At 42.4% G+C, this 19,514-nt stretch overlaps 1 protein-coding gene across 2 annotated transcripts; it reads left to right on the top strand.

The window, feature by feature from the left end:
- The first annotated feature begins 237 nt into the window (after positions 1-237).
- On the top strand, positions 238-8,480 carry LOC116305528 (heparan-alpha-glucosaminide N-acetyltransferase). 2 transcript variants are annotated; one of them, XM_031715465.2, is made up of 19 exons: positions 238-341; positions 1,384-1,499; positions 1,731-1,843; positions 2,430-2,545; positions 2,889-2,958; positions 3,067-3,112; positions 3,204-3,245; positions 3,343-3,396; positions 3,763-3,824; positions 4,162-4,238; positions 4,313-4,483; positions 4,725-4,837; positions 5,157-5,275; positions 5,523-5,649; positions 5,761-5,847; positions 6,948-7,022; positions 7,181-7,251; positions 7,510-7,622; positions 8,043-8,480. In XM_031715465.2, the coding sequence occupies exons 1-19, from the start codon at positions 290-292 to the stop codon at positions 8,222-8,224; spliced, it is 1,806 nt and encodes a 601-aa protein (XP_031571325.1). In that variant the 5' UTR covers positions 238-289; the 3' UTR covers positions 8,225-8,480. The 2 variants fall into 2 exon arrangements, with proteins under 2 accessions (XP_031571325.1, XP_031571324.1); XM_031715464.2 differs by having other exon boundaries at positions 5,154-5,275.
- The last annotated feature ends 11,034 nt before the right edge of the window (positions 8,481-19,514 follow it).

Genomic DNA, 19,514 nt, shown 5'->3' with positions numbered 1-19,514 from the left:
TCAATTTTTCAGGTCACGCAATACTCAGAATGCATTAAGAATTTCAGACCTCTGCACGATAACCAATAATTTCGAGATTTCTTCAGTAAAAGATACCTCGCATCACTACTATTAGACACAGGATACCCCGGCCTTATCTAATGTTATTCTGATCAGTGAAAATCGATTGGTATTCAGTCCTCCCCTTGTGTTACAACGCTTACCAGGTCTCAAATGTCAGATCACCTCAATGAGATCAGTCATTCATGTTTACATAGCATCTCCAGGGTAGCTGAGGTTCTCGTTAAAAATGGCGCCTTTTTATGCCTCGGTCTTGCTAGGTGCCTTATTCTGTGCCTCAGGTAGGTATGGAAGTACTTTAACTCTATTAGAATGATTAACGGATTTCATCTAAGTAATTTAAACCCGACAAAACGAAACCTTCAACTCGTTAAGGGTTCCAGTAGAAATCATTATGGATTCGTGATCAGTGAACGAACCGCCTTAATGTTTACTTTTGTCTCTTGGTTTGAAAATCCACTGCAATTTTATTTCATTTTGCCTTCTTTCTGAAGCAGCTCACAATTTTGAGTCAATTTTGTATTGCACCGATTTTTTCTGGCTATTATTGTCATCATAGCAAGCTGACTGCAGCGTACATGGTGTGGAACCGTATACCGGTAACGGCTACAGAGCGTGGAGTGTATAATTGGAGTCAGTGTCTAAACGTTTGTTAGTGTTTCATGAACCCTTTTTTGCATCCTTGTTGATCTGACTCTATGATCAAAAAGAATCAAGCAATGGTATACTCTTACAAATCCGCCTTGTTACTATCTTTGCTACAAAGGAATGTTGAAGACATATATGTTAGAGTTCGTTTGGCTACATCTGATAACAGGTTTGATGATTACTAGAATAAAGACATGCATAATGAATAGTATCAGGCGTTTGCACATTTGACCTGAGGAACGATAGATGTCAAAGTAATGGCGGTCGAGCTTCTTTTTTTCGTTCAATCTTTTTTATTTTGCGATCAAGAAAAAAAGTAAAAAATGCTATGTTTTGTCCGTGTGGAATAGAGTTGAAGGCGAAAGGATTTTTTATCTAATTGATCTGACAATCTAGGCATTCCATTCCATCCCCATTAAATTCTTTTATCTATCCTACAATACACCATTCTTCCACCAATACAACTATCATTCCAGCCTTCATCCATCTCGTCCATCCATCCTTCCATCCATCCCATCCATCCATCCATCCATCCATCCATCCATCCATCCATCCATCCATCCATCCATCCATCCATCCATCCATCCATCCACCCACCCATCCATCCATCCATCCATCCATCCATCCATCCATCCATCCAACTTACCATCCATTCATTGCCTGTTTATGATGCAGTGTCTTGCCAGAATAATTTTGATGGCAAGCTAAAGATGGATAGTGCGTTTGTTAACATCAAGGCCAATCTGAATGAACCAATCAGTGTGCTGGGAATATCATCTAACTGTTACAAGGTAAGGAACATGTCACGGTCTTCTGTCTGTACCTCAATAATAAACACGTTTCAATAATCAGCATAGTGCTGTAAAGTTTGACGATTCCATGTTCTATGGCTTCTCCCCCCTCTTATTCACTTGGAAGTGTGACGACAGATCTGTCTAGATGGCGCTCCCACGAGCCTGCCTGAAATATAGAAACATGATGGTCGTTGTTGTGATGACCGGGTTCTTATGCTTATATTGTAGTGCCCGCTACAGACACTTCATTCTGATGTCATCACAAGTGCAAATATAACCGTTCCAACTCACTATGACTACATACTGGTTATCTCTACAAGAAACGACTCAAGATCATGCAGGTTAGTTGTCACTTGTTTCAAGGTCGATTCACACGATACAATGTTTCCTCGCAACTGTCGCACGCAAAATCCTGAAGACACGCATTGCTTCGTTTAAATCGACCATACAAGACTTGCTTATACGTTGGCCCATAAGGGACATGCAGCAAGAGAGACGAGTTGCTACATATAAGAAACGATTTTCTGCATGTTAGACGAGTTGCTGCATTTTAGACAAGTTTGCTGCAAATAAGAAAAAAAGGTTTCGGAGCTCCTGATCAAATTTGGAGAAATCGCATGTTATTTGCGATACTTTTCCTGGTGAGTCAAAATCTAAGTTTTTCCACATCAAGATTCAATTCCAAAAATGAACTGAAAATACTAGTTTCCAATTGTAGCCTTTCAGGGTCTTCCATTTGTTATGATAGAAATACATTGTAGAAAGATAGAGGAAGGAGAAGGAGGGAGGGAGGAGTGGGTGGGATGATATGCCGAACCTCCATCTTGCCGGCCATCGCTATATAGGCACTCCCTCCCTACGATCATAATGGCAGTAACAAACTTTTCCCGATAACTCGTGAAGGTCTTATGTATTGCGCGCTTCTAGTTTAAGGTATCTGTATGGGGAATATGGCTGGTATGAGTATACAGTACACAGAGACAACCAGGGGAAAATATCATGTGAACTTAAAGTGACAAAAGAACCACACAATGCTTATATACGTGAGTGAATAGTCTTTATTATACCAGCAATCAGTTATTCGCTTGCCCTTCCTTTAGCAACTGCGCATCAGTTTATTGGCGCCTATAAAACACAGGAAGCCCAGCAAAAGGTGAGGAGGGTCCTACCAGTATCTGCACCACAACATTGACACGATAATTTGTTTTGCTTGATTCTTATTTCAGTTGCCAACAGTCCAACAAAGCAAATTGACTAAACCTATTGCAAAAAAAAACAAAAAACAAAAACAAAAAAACCAACTCTTTGCTCCTTACATCCACAAATATAGTTAATAGTAATGTAGCTCATGACTAGAAGCGTAACTAAAATGCTTTTTCCCCCTAGCGATCCTCGTGGCTTTCATTGTGCTTGCTGTTCTTGCTGTGTTGTGGGTCATCTACTCGTTCAATCAAGAGTAAGTCAGTATGAAGTCACCGAATGTCACGAGTTACGTTACTCGCAGACCCGTCCACGGAAAGCGCGCACACGCCTATTTTTCATTTCATTTTATTTATTTTTCTAGAAAGTGTTCAGCGTGGTGTAGAAGACGCTTTTCGAGTTCTTCTGACGTAAGTAATCATTTGCCCTTCCTGCATATATTTGATTGGTTAACAATACAACCAATCAAATGATAGATATCATTAGTTTTTTTCCCTTTAGGAAAATGAAGCACAAAGAGAAGAACTTCCCAGGGAGGCAGTGGTGAGGAATACTACTCGTCTAGATATAAAGTTACAGATTTCATTGTCTTTGCTTTTGCTTTTACTGGTCTTAACAAACATGATGAATTGTCGCTTAGGTCCTTCATGAGTCTGGGTCTGTTGAGCGCAACACCACTGTCCACGCTGTTCAAGTAAGTACTGGATCTTGATAACATACTGAGATTTAGAACATTTATAGTATACATTTATACATTTATAGTATGAATAAAAATAACTGCATTACGGTACACGGTAACGGTACGAACGACATTCTTTAAATCGATCAAATCTACAAACTCAAAATTGTATCCGTGGACAGAGTTTTTTTAGGGTCACACTCACTGTCCCATAAATTTAACTTGTTATGAGAGGGCTGTGCGCATGCATAAATCGTTTCTCCTCTCGACCAATCAAAAGACGTTTTTTTTTTGTCTAATCGCATTACTTTAACCCATCACGTGACCTGACCATATACGGTATGAATGGACTAAAGCCATTAATTCAATTTTTTGCATTAGATCGAACCACAACCTGATAAACCGACGAGAAAGCGTCTTAAATCTTTGGATACGTTTAGAGGGTAAATAAAACCAGACATGTCATCTATAATATATATCTAATTATGTTCAATGTAATACCTTTGAAAAACGTGTTTGGGGTAATGTTACTTGAGTGGCGTACAACAACGCACTCTCATTCTGTTGTGAATCAACCCGGCGCGGGTTGAAATTAGGTATTGATGATTTTTACAGCCGCCATGTTGGATGAATTTAACAAAAGATTTTTCATTAGTGTCTTTTATTATATCATCCAACATGGCCGCCGTGTCTTTTGTTATTTCATTATCTTGGGAATGATTGAAAACCAGCAATTCTTCATATAGTACAGTATTGTAATTCGTATTCATATTTGCGCAGGATTGCAATCACAGTCATGATTTTTGTCAACTTTGGCGGAGGTGGATATTACTTCTTTGAGCATGCTGTATGGAACGGTAACACCAATTGCATTTTAGTCTTGGGCAGAATATTTTATTCTCTCATTCACTCGTTCTTGGTGATATCCTAGGCTTGCTGTTGGCGGATGTCGTGTTTCCTTGGTTCATATGGATCATGGGTGTGTCAATAACCCTTTCATTCAAGTCCATCAGAAGAAAGAAGATGAAATCTTCTCGTGTCCTGGTCAAGATCATTCGTCGCAGCATTATTCTCTTTGGCCTCGGCGTCTTCACCAGCAACTGTAGGTCTCAAAAAATATTTATCTATGAATATAAACTCGATCTTTCAATAAAAATAATGTTCATGGCTTCAGGTGGTATGAGAGGCAAGTAGTTCAACTTCCAAAAACATATTTTATTATCCGCCATTATTTGATATGTCTCCAGTATAAAAGGTGTAAAAAATTTCGTCTTCTACCCTACGCTTGTTCAGTAAAATGAAGTGGTAAATTTATTAATGTAACATTGGTGTTCCCCTAACAGTTAATGATCTAAAGACGTACAGAGTTCCCGGCGTCCTGCAGAGGTTTGGTGCTTGTTATTTCGTGGTTGCCGTAATGCAGCTGTATCTTCCACCACGCGAGGAACAACCCAAGGTAACGCAGCCATGCTAAATACAAAGAAATATCCATTCACCATGAAACAATGCCGTGCCGTGACCGTAACTGGTCGCTGTCATAGCGCTTTTATTGGCTAAACGACAATCTTGTGCTCTGTGATTGGCTCAACGGATGTCGTAAATTATGAACCATGACCGTACCGTGACCGTCACACTAGAATCTATGATGCAAAGTATTTTTAGTGAGTCTCAATCTTGCTTCGATGCACCCACACATTACGCGTATATGTTAACTAATTTTCAAAGTGTACTATTGCGTCATACTTATCACTATTGATCTTAATCTTGATTAGCAGCGATGGTTGGTTCCATTTCGTGATGTGGTCTCCCTGTGGAAGCAGTGGCTTGTCACGTCTATAATACTCATCATTTACCTGATCGTTACCTATGGATTGAAAGTTGAGGGATGTCCAAAGTATGTAACGCCTATTTCTATCATTGTTTTAACAGATCGATTCCTTCGTGCCACAGGGTTCCCAGACGGGTATTTACAACAGATTTCGTACTACAGTTCTGATTGGCAGGTCTACCTGTTTCTAACATCATTTCATTTGTACCCATCTTTTTTGTCACATGACCGAGCTGGATTGAGAGCATCTTTTGTACTTTTGAAGTGCGCAATGTGTAAATGATGGTAACCCGTACTTGTCGTTGTATTGCAGGGGATATACTGGTCCCGGAGGTACAGGGGAGGGGTACCCTCTCTCTAGCCACTGTACCGGGGGAGTAGCCAACTACATCGACAGGGAGTTCTTGGGGAGACACATCTATCAATACCCTACCGTCAAGGTAAAGTATTCCATTAAAATTAAACAAAATACCGCAAGAATGCGTCTTTGAAGAAAGATGTACGCCGCTCAATTCATGCATGATTCGTATTTTTGTATAATTGATATATAGCATTTGTACAAGACCACGATCCCCCATGACCCTGAAGGATGTCTTGGTACACTTACGTCTATTGTTCTTGTGTTCTTTGGCGTACAGGTGAGCCAAACGACATCACATCTATTCGTGTTTTTTTAGACTAGAAACACCTTATGTGTTCATATGTATGTGGGACCTCGCCTCCCTTGGTTGAGCCCACGATCTTATGTATCACGAGTTCTTCCTTTGAACTTAGAAAAGGCGAATTTCTCGAAACAGAAACGATTGGGAGACTAAGTACTAATCTGCTGTTTGGTCAAAGCTAGAGTGGGCAAAGCATTTGGGTAGACAGGAATCGGTTCTATATTCTATTTTACTATTTTTAACATGAAAAATATATATAATAATAATAATGAAAATTTTAAAAAATGGGGAAAAAAGCTTAAGTAGGTATAATATTTAGGTCACCCATCCAGATTTTAACCCCGCTCTAACGGGCTTGACTGTATCTTGAATGCCCAAGTTTTTTCCAATGGACCACGGTTTCAAAACATTAGCATAACAATATCCGCGAAAACAATGCATCGGATAGACTAGACTTTTTAACATTAGTTTTTCAACCGATTCCGTGCGTGGCAGAGATGCAAGGGATTAGCCGATATGGTCTGGGGGCCGGCTGGTCTCTCCCCTGATGCTTCGACTAGAACATTTTCTTGCGTAATTCGTACACCCAAGGGCAGAAGGATTTAATCGCCGTCAGGTCCGAAGTCCATACGACGCCCCAGCTCTGCGGATGTCTCGGGGGTATGGCAAAGTTGGAATCGATTTTTCTCTCTCTTTTTTTTTTTTTTCATTTTTGGCTTAGGTTCGAACCCCACTCTGTCCAAATATGTATTTTTTATTTTTTCTTCTTTGTAACAAACCCGTAACGTAACGTTGTTTTTTTTAATGTTTATTTTCCTTGTATATTTTTTTCATTATTCGATTGGCATCATCATTTATCCCAATCGAATCGAGTTGTGCTTTCCTAGTTTGAAATACTTCCTGGGAACATTCTAACAGGACGTTCTTCTCCACGGGTTCACTTTCTCGACTATTTTGCTATGCTTTCTGTTTATATACTGTCTACCCACTATGCCCAGTAGGGCTCTCGTGTACTTCAGTGGCACACAATTAAATATTTATATGATACTGAAATAAACTGTTTGCTCGATGATCAGGCTGGTCACATTCTGCACACCTATCCTGATCACAAATCAAGAATCATTCGATGGACTATCTGGGGAATTCTGCTCGTAAGTAACAACATTGACAAGTATGTGTCATCATATCCGCCAATCAGAGCGTAGCGCTCGAATCTTTCCAACCTTTCACTTGGTCCCGGTATTGGGTCTTGGTATAAATAGTGAATGTGACATTTTTTTACAAATCCTTTTTTTTGATTGACATGCAGGGAGTGATAGGAATAGGACTGTGTGGTGGTACACAAGATGGAGGACCAATCCCAATCAACAAAAATCTGTGGTAAGTTCCAAGTTTGATTACTCAAAAAACACACAAGTCATCTATAGTATCTTCAAAGTCCTCACAATCATCCCTATCGTCCCTATCGTAACTACCGTCACTACTAGCCGAGATTAGGAGCAGAAGCCAAACAGCTGTCCTTTCCCCTTTTCATAAACTGTGTGTAAATATAACTCTCCCCCTTTATCAGATTTCCTGGTTCCTCCTCGACGTTATCGTCACTGTTACATAAAGAAACCTGTTTTCATTCATCATCAGGTCTTTGTCTTTCATTTTGGTTACTGGGGCAACATCATTCATTCTTCTGGTCATTTGTTACGTCTTGACAGACACATATGGTTGGTGGAATGGAGCGCCTTTCTTTTATCCAGGTTGGTATCTTGGTAACATGACATCTGACCCCCCTTTATACGTTGGCCCATTAGGGATATGTAGCAGTAAAATGACATCTGACCCCTCTTTATACGATGGCCTATAAGGGACATGCAGCAAGTTAGACGAGTTGCTAAATTTGAATTCTAAATTTGAGGTGAGCCGAGTTCTAGAGGAGCTTGGTCTAGCGCTGTGATTGGATCAGAGAATGTCGTGACATCCGTGACGTTAGAGTTCCTATGGCTTTCGAATTCGCTTTCGAATTCAAGCGCTAAGTTGAAGAAGTGCGTTTACTTGCTTACCATTCGAGTGCCACGGGACCCATAGATGTTCGTCGATCCCATACTTCTTATTTAGTCAAGCATGCGCAGTAAGAAGGACAGATGCTGTGCGTCTCACCATTTTCTCTTTTTCAACAGGCATGAACTCCATCCTGTTGTATGTTGGACATGGAATTCTTTACAACAATTTTCCATTCAGCTGGAAAATACATAATGATGAAACACATGCCGAGAAGCTGTCCATGAATCTGATTGGAACAGCCTGCTGGCTCCTCATCTCTTTCTACTTGTTTCAAAAGAAGTTTTTTCTCAAGATTTAGTTTACATTAGAGTCAGATGTCTCATAAGTTTCCATAAAAACCACTAGTTTCTGGTTCAGTTCACAGGGGGCGTACCCAACCTTTTGCAAAGAAGAGGGTGCCCCTCTATATAAGTCAACATATATCTTGCTTCATATCATTAGTGCCTGATCATGCTTTATTTAGCTCAGAGGGTAGTCAGGACAGAAAGTAGGATTCTTATACTCATATAATGTTTTATATAATCTTTCATAAACAATATGTAGTATTTCAATAACGAGTAGGAGTGTTTTATCAGGTATAAAAGCACGAGGCGTAGCCGAGACCTAGACCAAACCATTGCGCTCCAGTAACTATGTATTCGATTTCGACCCGGGTTATTCGATCTTTGATCTATTCGATTTTGACCCATTCTATTCGATCTTATGATCTATTCGATTTTGACCCATTCCATTCGATCTTATGATCTATTCGATTTTGACCCATTCTATTCGATCTTTGATTTATTCGATTTTGACCCATTCTATTCGATCTTATGATCCATTCGATTTTGACCCGTGTTAATCGATCTTATGATCTATTCGATTTTGATCCATTCTATTCGATCTTTGATCTATTCGATTTTGACCCATTCTATTCGATCTTATGATCTATTCGATTTTGACCCGTGTTATTCGATCTTTTGATCTATTCGATTTTGACCCATTCTATTCGATCTTATGATCCATTCTATTCGATCTTATGATCTATTCGATTTTGACCCGTGTTATTCGATCTTATGATCTATTCGATTTTGACCCATTCTATTCGATCTTATGATCTATTCGATTTTGACCCATTCTATTCGATCTTTTGATCTATTCGATTTTGACCCATTCTATTCGATCTTATGATCTATTCGATTTTGACCCGTGTTATTCGATCTTATGATCTATTCGATTTTGACCCATTCTATTCGATCTTTTGATCTATTCGATTTTGACCCATTCTATTCGATCTTATGATCTATTCGATTTTGACCCGTGTTATTCGATCTTATGATCTATTCGATTTTGACCCATTCTATTCGATCTTATGATCCATTCTATTCGATCTTATGATCTATTCGATTTTGACCCGTGTTATTCGATCTTATGATCTATTCGATTTTGACCCATTCTATTCGATCTTATGATCTATTCGATTTTGACCCATTCCATTCGATCTTATGATCTATTCGATTTTGACCCATTCCATTCGATCTTATGATCTATTCGATTTTGACCCATTCTATTCGATCTTTGATTTATTCGATTTTGACCCATTCTATTCGATCTTATGATCCATTCGATTTTGACCCGTGTTAATCGATCTTATGATCTATTCGATTTTGACCCATTCTATTCGATCTTTGATCTATTCGATTTTGACCCATTCTATTCGATCTTATGATCTATTCGATTTTGACCCGAGCAGCAGGTAGGGGGACTCGCGATCGATGCCAAAGATATACGGGTTTAACTCGCGGATTTACGAAGACGGGTACAGCAGATTTATCGCAAACGGAGGTTAAAATATCTTATAAATATACGATGCACGAATGTAAGAAGTTCGTTAACGACTTTTGCATAATTTGTCTAAGACCTAAAGTTATCGTACCTAAGCCAGAACCCTTTTGGTGTTGTGGTAAAAAAATGCAAATAGAAGATGACACGTCAGCACAGTGTTACGAGTGTGGTAAGAATATTCGTAATGCCGTACCAAATGCTACCAAAGAGCAATATTACGCCAATGGAGGTCGTAAGAAAACGCCTTATAAGAGAATAAAATACTTTAGGGACTGGATGAGTCATATCCAAGGTTATCGACCGGTATATTTAAACAACGAAGTAAGGAAGAAAATCATAGACCATTTAGAAGAGCCAACCCCGCAAAGTCTACGGAAAACGCTGAAAAAATTAAAACTAGGGAAATATTACAAAGCTATTCCCTATCTTTTGTCTGAAATTACCGGTAAGTCTATTCCCGAGGTTTCTGATATGACAAAAGCCGAGTGGATGTTTTGTCGGCTGAATAAGGATATTCCTTATTATCCTGACGTAATTTACGAAATATTTTACGAAATTGACCCCAACCACCCCCTGTTAGGATGGATTCCGAGAAGATAGTGAATCTTATGGCATAAGATGAGCGAATAGCATAAATCTTATGCCATAAGATGAGTAATTAGCATAAATCTTATGGCATAAGATTACGCGTAATTTCCAGACTGACGTTCGATATGTAAATAGAATCCTGTCACGCTTTTTTCGAAGCAGATGTTTACTGAGCAAGCTTTCTTTGAAGCTCTTCTTTTGCCTCCTGGTAGATCTTTTTGCGAGATTCCTCGGAAAGATCTTTTACGACTGTTTTTTTATTCCTTATGTCCGTCTTTAGTTTCTCGTATTTGTCTTCTTCGGCCAGAATAAGCGAGAATTCTACGTCGTCTATCTTTCTGTCACGCAAAGCCTTTGAGACAAGATCGGTAATAGTATTTACTTTAGCCCTAGATAGAGCTATTGTCGTGTCATGCTTGGATATTTTCGTGGATAGCTTTTTCATAATACCCGTAGCAACAGCCGAAATGATACCACAAGCTGCCCCAACGCCGGCCAAAGGAACTCCAACGATTATTCCCGGCCCAGTAAGCGAAGTAGCAACGCCAGAGCCCGTTAACACAACAGATATGGATCCTGAAGTTATCGCAATCTTATGTAGCGTCCTCCGGGCTCTAACGTACTTTTTTCTAACTTTTTCATAGTGTTTTGCCTGCCCTTCCAAGTAAGCCAGGATTAAGTTCGCTTTATTCAGACGAAAGTTTTCGGCGTTTAGTTCATTAGGTGTAGTATAGGGAACATCTGGGTACAACTGAGGTGCTGATGGTATAACATCCATTATATATACTAATGTACGACGCTTTTGGGAATGATATTGAGGAGCAGCCACATCACGACAACCGGGATTACTGGAACTGGAGGGCCTTTAGGAAGATGTTTCCGCATGCAGACCCTAGTAAGTTCGAAAGGAGACCCGATGGGATTTACTATAACGGCTCTAGGATGTACAGCAACGAGGATTTGAAACCTACGCTGGTCGATCAGATAGACAATCAACTGAAGAATTCTGGTTATATCGAACATAAGCCCGTGCAAGGTTGGTCAAAGGAATTATTGCTTGGTACCGGTACTTATCCGATACCCGCGGTTTCATTTGATAAACATCCAAGTTTGGATTTGACATTGAACATGCGGATCTCTAACAACCATTCCTTTTCGTTAAAGGTGCGAGATATCTTCAAAGACGTACCCATTAATCATACCACCGCTAAGGAATCTCATGAATGGTTAAGTGGTCCTAACATGCGTTATTGGCCGCAGCAACTAAACTTTGCGGTTTGGTGTGCCACCAGCGGCTGCGGTGTAAGTGCGAAGTTGATGAAGAATTCGATATTTATGTTTCACTTCCACTTTACCGTCCGAAGAATACTGCATGAGATGGGTGTTATTGTGCTGCCGGGAGATGCCGCGTTTTATCCAAGAGATAATAAATACAACGTTCCTGCTTACGACCGACTTTGTAAGGAGTTTGGTGTTGTAGGGAAGGATTTTAGATGCACTGTCGGTGCTAACAATGGCTTGGGGCATATTTGGGCTTATTGGGGGATTGGTGGGCACGAGCTAAGCAACAGGGAAGTTCATGCATTGAATCTACGATGGAACACTGGGTATCATAATGAAACTCACGACAGTAGCACCTTCTTTGAACCAAATGCCAAAACCACTAAGGAAGTCAGAGACGGACCTCTGTTCAAAGACGAGGGCGGTAAGTATGCAGGGGCTAACCCGCTGATTATCAAGATTACCAACGACGAGCAAACGAAGCAATACTTTAATTTCATACCCCCAGAAGGTAAAGGACTAACCAAAGCCGGCCTTGCCCGTTTGAACCGCAGCATAGAAGCTTACGTGTATTCCATCCTTGGAGCTCAGGTAAATACCCGATCAAATATAATTGGAAATACGGGCGCCGCAGAAGAGACGCGAGCCGAAGCCTTGATCTTATTCGAAAGTTCGATTTTGGAGGGTGATATTAGCAAGGGCGTACAGCGTTACCAACTAGCTATACAAAATTCTAAGGCCCGACTGGACTATGCCGTAGCCCCGGGTTGTTGGTTAATGCCCAGTAATTTATCTATAAATACTGGCTCTGTAGTAGGATACAACAACAAACTTCAACGAGCTACTAAGGATATGAAGTTTGGGGTGAATGACGTGAACTCTGACACTCTTAGAAGGCACTTTGTTGAACAGCCTAAAAAAGTGCACCATACGCAACCACCTAAGAAAGTGCAGCTAACAAAAGAAGTATACCGAGCGCCTAAAAAAGAAGAGGAATATGACCATAACTTATTAAAAGCCGGCCTAGCAGTCGCGGGTGTTGGTCTGAGTTATTATATATGGCGATGAACAACCCCTACGTAGCTGGAGTAGATTGTGTTTATACGACTTACACAGGCGAGAAAAAATACACCCAGGCGTCTTGGGTGGACGTTGAGGGCATGTCAGTGAATTTGAACTACTCAGGGAAGAAGTTAATCCTTTGTAGTATTTGCCTTGGATCAGTAAGTCACGCCAACATTGGTTTTAGATTTTGTGATGACAACGGCGTACTGCAGCCTATGCGTGTGAAGACAAACAACAGGGAGCCTGTGCATTTCTCCGTAGAGCCGAACACCGACAGCGCTGAGAATTTATCGGTTTGGACTTTTCATATGGTCGCCGATTGCCATGGGAAGGTAAAGCTGCAAATGCGCGTAGATGACACCGGGAGCGTTTGCATAAATAGCATAGAAAATCAGAGAGATGAAAAATATGACCACGCAACCATTTGCACTCTTACGGTAATGAGTCTCTAGAAGCAAATTTATTTGCTGGTATATATGAACCCACATACTAAGGAGGATTCATTCCTTTATTTTCTGGAGGAAGATAGATACTTGCGTAATGCTAATTGGGTTGACACGGAATTGTGGGTGAAGGTTGGTGGGTTGGGATTGATTATGTGCACAATTTGTATTAGCGTAAGGGAGGAATATGGTATTGGATTTAGAGTAGTAGATGAGAATAACGATCCATTGTTACCATACAGAACACTGAAAAATACTAGACGGTCAGCTCATTTTTCATATGAACCGCCAAATAGTCTAGACGATATAGTACCAATAACCTTTCACATGGTAGCTAATTGTCAATACGCAAAGCTTCAGATCAATACTGACGCAACATCTAACGTTAATGTCGAAGTTAAGATAAACGCTGTTATTTCACAATCAGCTGCGCCAAGCGATTCTACTTTTAATCATAAGACCATTAGCACTATGACCGCCATACCGCTAGTTCCGCATTATCAAGGCGGCGCGAATACTATCTTTACTTATCCCCAGTCGAGAACACCTCGGGCGCCCGACGACGATAAGCCACCAGTAATACACAAGGATAAGATTAAGCCTTCATCTTCTTCAGGAGTACCACCCCAATAGCGACGACCAAGATCCAAATGTTGTTGCCCACAAACTTTAGCAGTTCTCCGCCGGCCCTAAGTGCCAAGGAAACAACCGAACCCAGCAGCCCAGGAAGACCGGCTGCCATCTTTTTTCCCAAGTCCGTCAGCCCACTGCCTAATTTCTTTACGCCCGCGCCCGTAGCCTTAAGCGTGGATAGGATAACTCCTACTACGCTTGAAATGGCGACCGCAAATGCCAGCGGAATACCATACTTCACCAGAGCTCTTTTTACCTTTTCCTTGGTGGTAAGCCCCAGCTCCTTTTCCAGTTTTTCCTTTTGCGCCTGTAATTCCGCAAGGCGTATTTCAAGCGTATCTACTTCCTTTTGAGCTGCTTCCCTTTCTTCCTCGGTACGAGTTTGGTCCTCGATTACTTCTTGCTGCCGCTCTATTTGCCCCTCCAGGTCTTCAATAGCCTGATCTCTTTGCCGAAGTTGCTCTTCCATGGTGTTAATTTCGGCAACCAACCGTCGCCGTTCCACTAAAGAGCCGGCTATGGTAGTTTGTAAGTCATTAGCATCTTCGCTTCTTAAGTCCAACTCTTGCAGGGCGAGGTTAAGAGCCTTTTGTGCTTGATTCCTTTCACGCCGAATTCGGGTTCTTTGGTCTACCAACTCACTTATTTCTTGATTTTTAAATTCGACTTCCCTCCTATGCGCGTCGGCAAGCCGCTGGTTTTGCTTCATGTATTCCTCCTCCCTTTCTTCCAACGTTTCCCGCAGCGCTTCCACTGAGGCGCCAGAGCTTTGGGCTTCTCCTAAGTCCTCCCGTGCTTTGTCTAATTCGCGCAGGGCCTGATCCACCTGATTTCCTATTTCTTTTATTCTTTCATCTTGATGGGCGGACTTCTTTTCAGCATCGGCAAGTAGCTGACCTTGCTTTGCATATTCTACATCTTTTTCTCTTAACTCCCTTTGCAGATCCGCGGCACGTTTTTCCGCGTTGGTCCTTTCGGTTAAGTTGTGCAGCCTTTCTAACAGGCTTCTAGTAGCACGCTGAAAGCCTCTTAATCTCAAGACGTCACCCCTAACGTTGCCCTCCTCATCAAAGAGGTTTTGCGGTTTTGTCCAGCGGTCTTTGTCGGGAAATCTTAAGTCTTGGACGCTTATGAGGACTTTGTTTCCCTTTTCCGTGAGCTTTACATCGTCAGCATCAAAGTTGTCGTAGCGCAGCTCTAGCTCCTGCTTTGCCCACTCTACGGTTTCCCGCGCGGCTGCTTCCGGCTCGCCCATGTTTTGAAGCTCTATGTGCTCACGCGGAAACGTGTACTCGCGTGCTTTGGGATGTCTTAGGGCCTTTGCAATCCTATCCCTTAGGGAATCGTCGACTTGTTGGGTGGGAAGCAGCGGTTCTTCATCACCGTCGTTAATGTCAGCCTGACCTTCCTCAGTGGTGGGATCGAAGTCGGGGTCTGTTCCTTCTACTTCCATTATATATGATAAGCTCAAAGTTAAACCCAAACGTATTACCTAAGCAGGTTGGCGGGTTGAAAGCAGAACGCACCTTTCACCGGGTCACCTTTACGCCTTCTAGCGCTAAACCTGGAGAAACGCTGTACGTAGGCGTTCCCCGCCTAACGGATAACCTAGTATTGGTTCCTGGTACCTTGGCTTTAAGGTTTGACCTAGCAATACAACCAAGCACCAAGGACAAGCGCTATACCGTCAATAATGTGGGTAGGAACCTCGTCTCTAAGATGAGAATCAAGTTCGCAGGGGAATCCCTCTTGGATTTGAATAGGTACGATTTGTACACCACGTATAAGGATCTGTGGCTAACAGCCTTTGACCGTGCACAAAAGATAGAGCAGGGAATTGGAAGCGTTATTCTTCGTAAGCTTCGCAGCGATACTAACCCCGCGCCTACGGACTCCAGTGGAGCAACCGCAGTAGCAGACGCAACAAGGGTAAAGACCGCCTATGGTAGCAAGTACGTTATCCCTTTAGATTTCGAATTGATTACGAGTCATGGTGTGTACTACCCCAGGCAGTTATCCGAGTTACAGTTTGAAGTAACCTTGGCGGACACTACGAACGTCATAGGAGGAATGGACAGCGCAATTAGCGGGGCTGTTGATCCTTATTCTATCACCAACTTAGAGCTGCAGTATGAGACCGTGTACAGCGAAGAGCTGGCCCGTAGCGCTGGCATGGAATACAGCTCCGGAAAGGCATTCCTTTACGACCACGTAGTAATGTATAAGACGTTTAGCTTCTTGGATAAGACGGATGAGGTTATTAACCAAAGCATTAACCTCCCCCGAAGAAGTCTCACGGGGTTAATGTTGGTGTTTGCCAAACCCTACGAGGCCGGTAAGCGCGACTCCGAGGCCTTTCACAACCCCAACATTACTAACGTGGGGGTCAACATAAACGGCGTTCCAAACAAGGTCTACTCGCAGGGGATAAAGCCCGCAGACGTGTACAGAGAGGCCATGCGCAAGTTTGGCGACCAAATTAGCCCCGAGGAATTCTTTAAGGATAAGTATGCGCTGTGGATTGACATGCGCACCATTAACGACGAAGACCTGCATGGTCAGGGTTTACGTCTAGTAAATACGCAGGATGGCATAACATTGGAGATCAAACGCACCAAAAACACCAGTGCGAGCGACGGCGACAAAATAAACTGCTACGTCTTCGTCGTGTCTGACGCGCAACTGAGCGTAGAAATGAATCAGCTAAAGAGCGTTGCATATTAATGTTAAAATATTTCTTAAATATACAATGCTTCGCGTATTTGAAAACAACGACACCAAACTGCAATGCATAGTGCAAGGCGAAACTTTGTACTTCAAAGCAAAGGAGGTGGCTTTGGCGTTGGGCTATGAGCGCCCTAGAGATGCAATTAGAGCACACGTATCTGAGAAATACCAGAAAAAATGGGTTGATCTACAAGGGGCTGCGAATCACCGCTCCTTTACTACGCAACCAAATGCCGTGTTTATATCCGAACCTGGTTTGTACGAACTGATATTTAGCTCCAAACTACCCAAAGCTGTGGAGTTTCGTGATTGGGTCTTTGAGGAAGTCCTACCCGCGCTAAGGAAAACGGGTAAATATGCAATAGAAAGGCGGTTTGGCGGCCCAAACAAGTTAGTATTCAAGATCGAAAATGAAGCCGACCTACACGCGAAGGTCGTCGACTACACACGTAGGTTTTACCCCGATTTCATCATAGCGCCGGGTCTTGGCGAACTTCAAGATTCAGACAGCAAGCGAATAACCTGCTGGCGAAAAGGCTACCAAGCCGGTCAACCCGACCTTTTGATCCTAAATGCGCATAAGAAATACCGCGGGTTGTGTATTGAGTTGAAAACCCCAAAAGGAAACGGCGTCTTATCCGCGAAGCAATCTAAGAAAATCTCACAGCTTGACGTAAATGGTTACCTAACGATGGTTAGCAACGATTACGACATTATCTGCCGTGCCCTGATGGATTACGCGGATGGCATTCGTATTCCCTGTAAGGGCTGTGTAAAGCGGTTTAAGTCCTACGCCACTTTGAAAACGCACCTAAAGATATTCCATAGGTATAATGAAGCTCAGCTTGACTCACTGGCGTGATCTTGTCCACGGTAAAGCATACGAAATAAAAAATTACGTCGTCTTCGAAGACATCGACCGTTTACGGTTAGTCCTCAAAGACTTAGAAGGCAAGGAATATTCCCTTTGGGCGCCGGATTGCGTGCGGTACGTAATTCAGGGCGAGGAATTCACCCACTTACGCAGCTATGGTAAGGTAAATGGCCGATGGAAGTTTGACATTGAAAGAAGAGTCACTCCATCTCCTCTTTGTAGTTAAGCGCCCGCTGCGCTTTAGGATCCGCGGAGCACCAATGCCCCACAAAGGATCCTTCGGAGAATACCCTGTCGCAATGAAGGCAGGTGTATTTTTTACGCGGCTTACGAGGGGTAATGCAGTCGGCAGGTAGTTCGCAAGTAATACAGTCCATATATTGAAAGGGCGATTAGGAATCCTCCAAAGAATGCGGCTGCGTAGGCTAGCATATACCTTTAAAAGGGGTTCTTATCTTTATTAATGTTTCTTCTTTTCTTATTGAGTTCTGCATACCTTCTCCAAAAGGGGTTCTTATATTTATTAATGTTTCTTCTTTTCTTCTTAATAAACAATCAAAGAATATTAATAAATATAAGAGTGTGTTTTGAGACTCTTTGCGCAAGCCCTGCTTTACTAATCCTTACGGGCTTTCCTTACCTCCATGTTTTGAGCATGCCAATCATCAAAGCGATCCAAGTACTCCTTAAAACCGCGGGGATGATGTTGCGGGCACAAACACTGCCAGATATGATCATCTCCTTTCCTTAAGCCGCCACACGCGTCACAGGGCGCACTCCAATACTCTGCGTTCTCCCAGCGCGTACCTTCGGCGCGGTCGAACTCCGTAAAGCGTTGGTCTATTTCTTTCTTACGAAGAGTTAACTTCCTTATGGTTTCCGCTGGGCAACATCTCGCAGCGATATCACCATGCTCCTCGCATACGACGTCCAAATCATAATTACCACGACATCTATGTTGATGCCATGCGTCGGTTAAGAGCTCCCCGCAGCGCGCACACACATCCTTTAAACACACCCTATTTTCTTGGTGGTATTGCAACATTTGGGGCGTGCTAAAGAGCCGATTGCAATCAGCACAGCGTCTTTCCTTAGACTTCAAACACACCCTTCCTTCCACGTGATATCGCAGCGCCTGTTTACTGCTAAACTGTCGGCTGCAAGTGCCACAGGTAGTGACATTATCCACCTCTTTAAAACATACCTTCTTTTTTTGGTGATATTGCAAAGCCTGTTTGCTACTGAACTCCCTGTCGCAATCCTTACACTTCATTATATAATAAGAATTTATTAACCCTTATAAGGGATACTTAATAAAGTCCTGCACGCTTTCTTTTGCCCAACCGGCCATCGTCAAAAGCGCACCAAACCTTTCCGCGCGCTTCAGACCGCACATTTCATCGTACAATTCCTGCACGCGCTCTTTCAGCCGATCGATCTCCTCCCTTTGCATTTCTATGGTGTCTCTTTTATCTTTTGCGTCGGCGACAATTCTTTGCACTGCTTCCACTGGCTCCATCTATATATGAACCCAGATCACATGCCTTGTAACGCTCTGATAGTAGGACCCACCGGCTGCGGAAAGACCCAGTTTGTGGTAGAGCAGCTATTAGGACCCTTTAGATACCGCTTCGACTACATCGTGCTATTATGCCCCACCTACGTGAATAACCGCACCTGGACGGGCATAGGAGTGAAAGATGACGACTTCTTCGTAGATATCTTAGACCCTAACGAGTTATCCAGCCATCTTAAGTTCTGGCATAAGCAATTCCCTAAAGATACGCAAACCTTGCTCATACTGGATGACATCGCCTGCGGGGACGACGTAAAAAGACGCACCTCCGAATTAGTGAAGCTCGCCTTTAGCGGCAGACACGACAATATTAGCGTTTGGTTGCTCTCGCAGCAGCTTACCAGCGTCTCTAAGCCTTTTAGGGAAAACATAGGCTCCCTGGTCGTATTTTATACTCCAAGTAAGTCTGATCTGGAAACCATCTTAAGCGACTACGGCGGTGAGATATCCAAGGAACAGTTACACGAATACATGCGGCACCTAAAAACGCACCAACATTCCAAGATGATCTTTTCCTTAAGGTTTCCGTATTCCATAAAGATATATGGATATTGAGCAGCTCTTAGATGAAGTCCCC

The sequence above is a fragment of the Actinia tenebrosa genome, unplaced genomic scaffold (assembly GCF_029948245.1).
Source record: "Actinia tenebrosa isolate PJP-AT-01 unplaced genomic scaffold, QUT_ActTen_1.0 PGA_scaffold1__47_contigs__length_23844297, whole genome shotgun sequence".
NCBI classification, from domain to species: domain Eukaryota; kingdom Metazoa; phylum Cnidaria; class Anthozoa; order Actiniaria; family Actiniidae; genus Actinia; species Actinia tenebrosa.
Note: the sequence above shows the minus strand (reverse complement) of the source record. Positions and strands in the feature narration are given on the sequence as shown.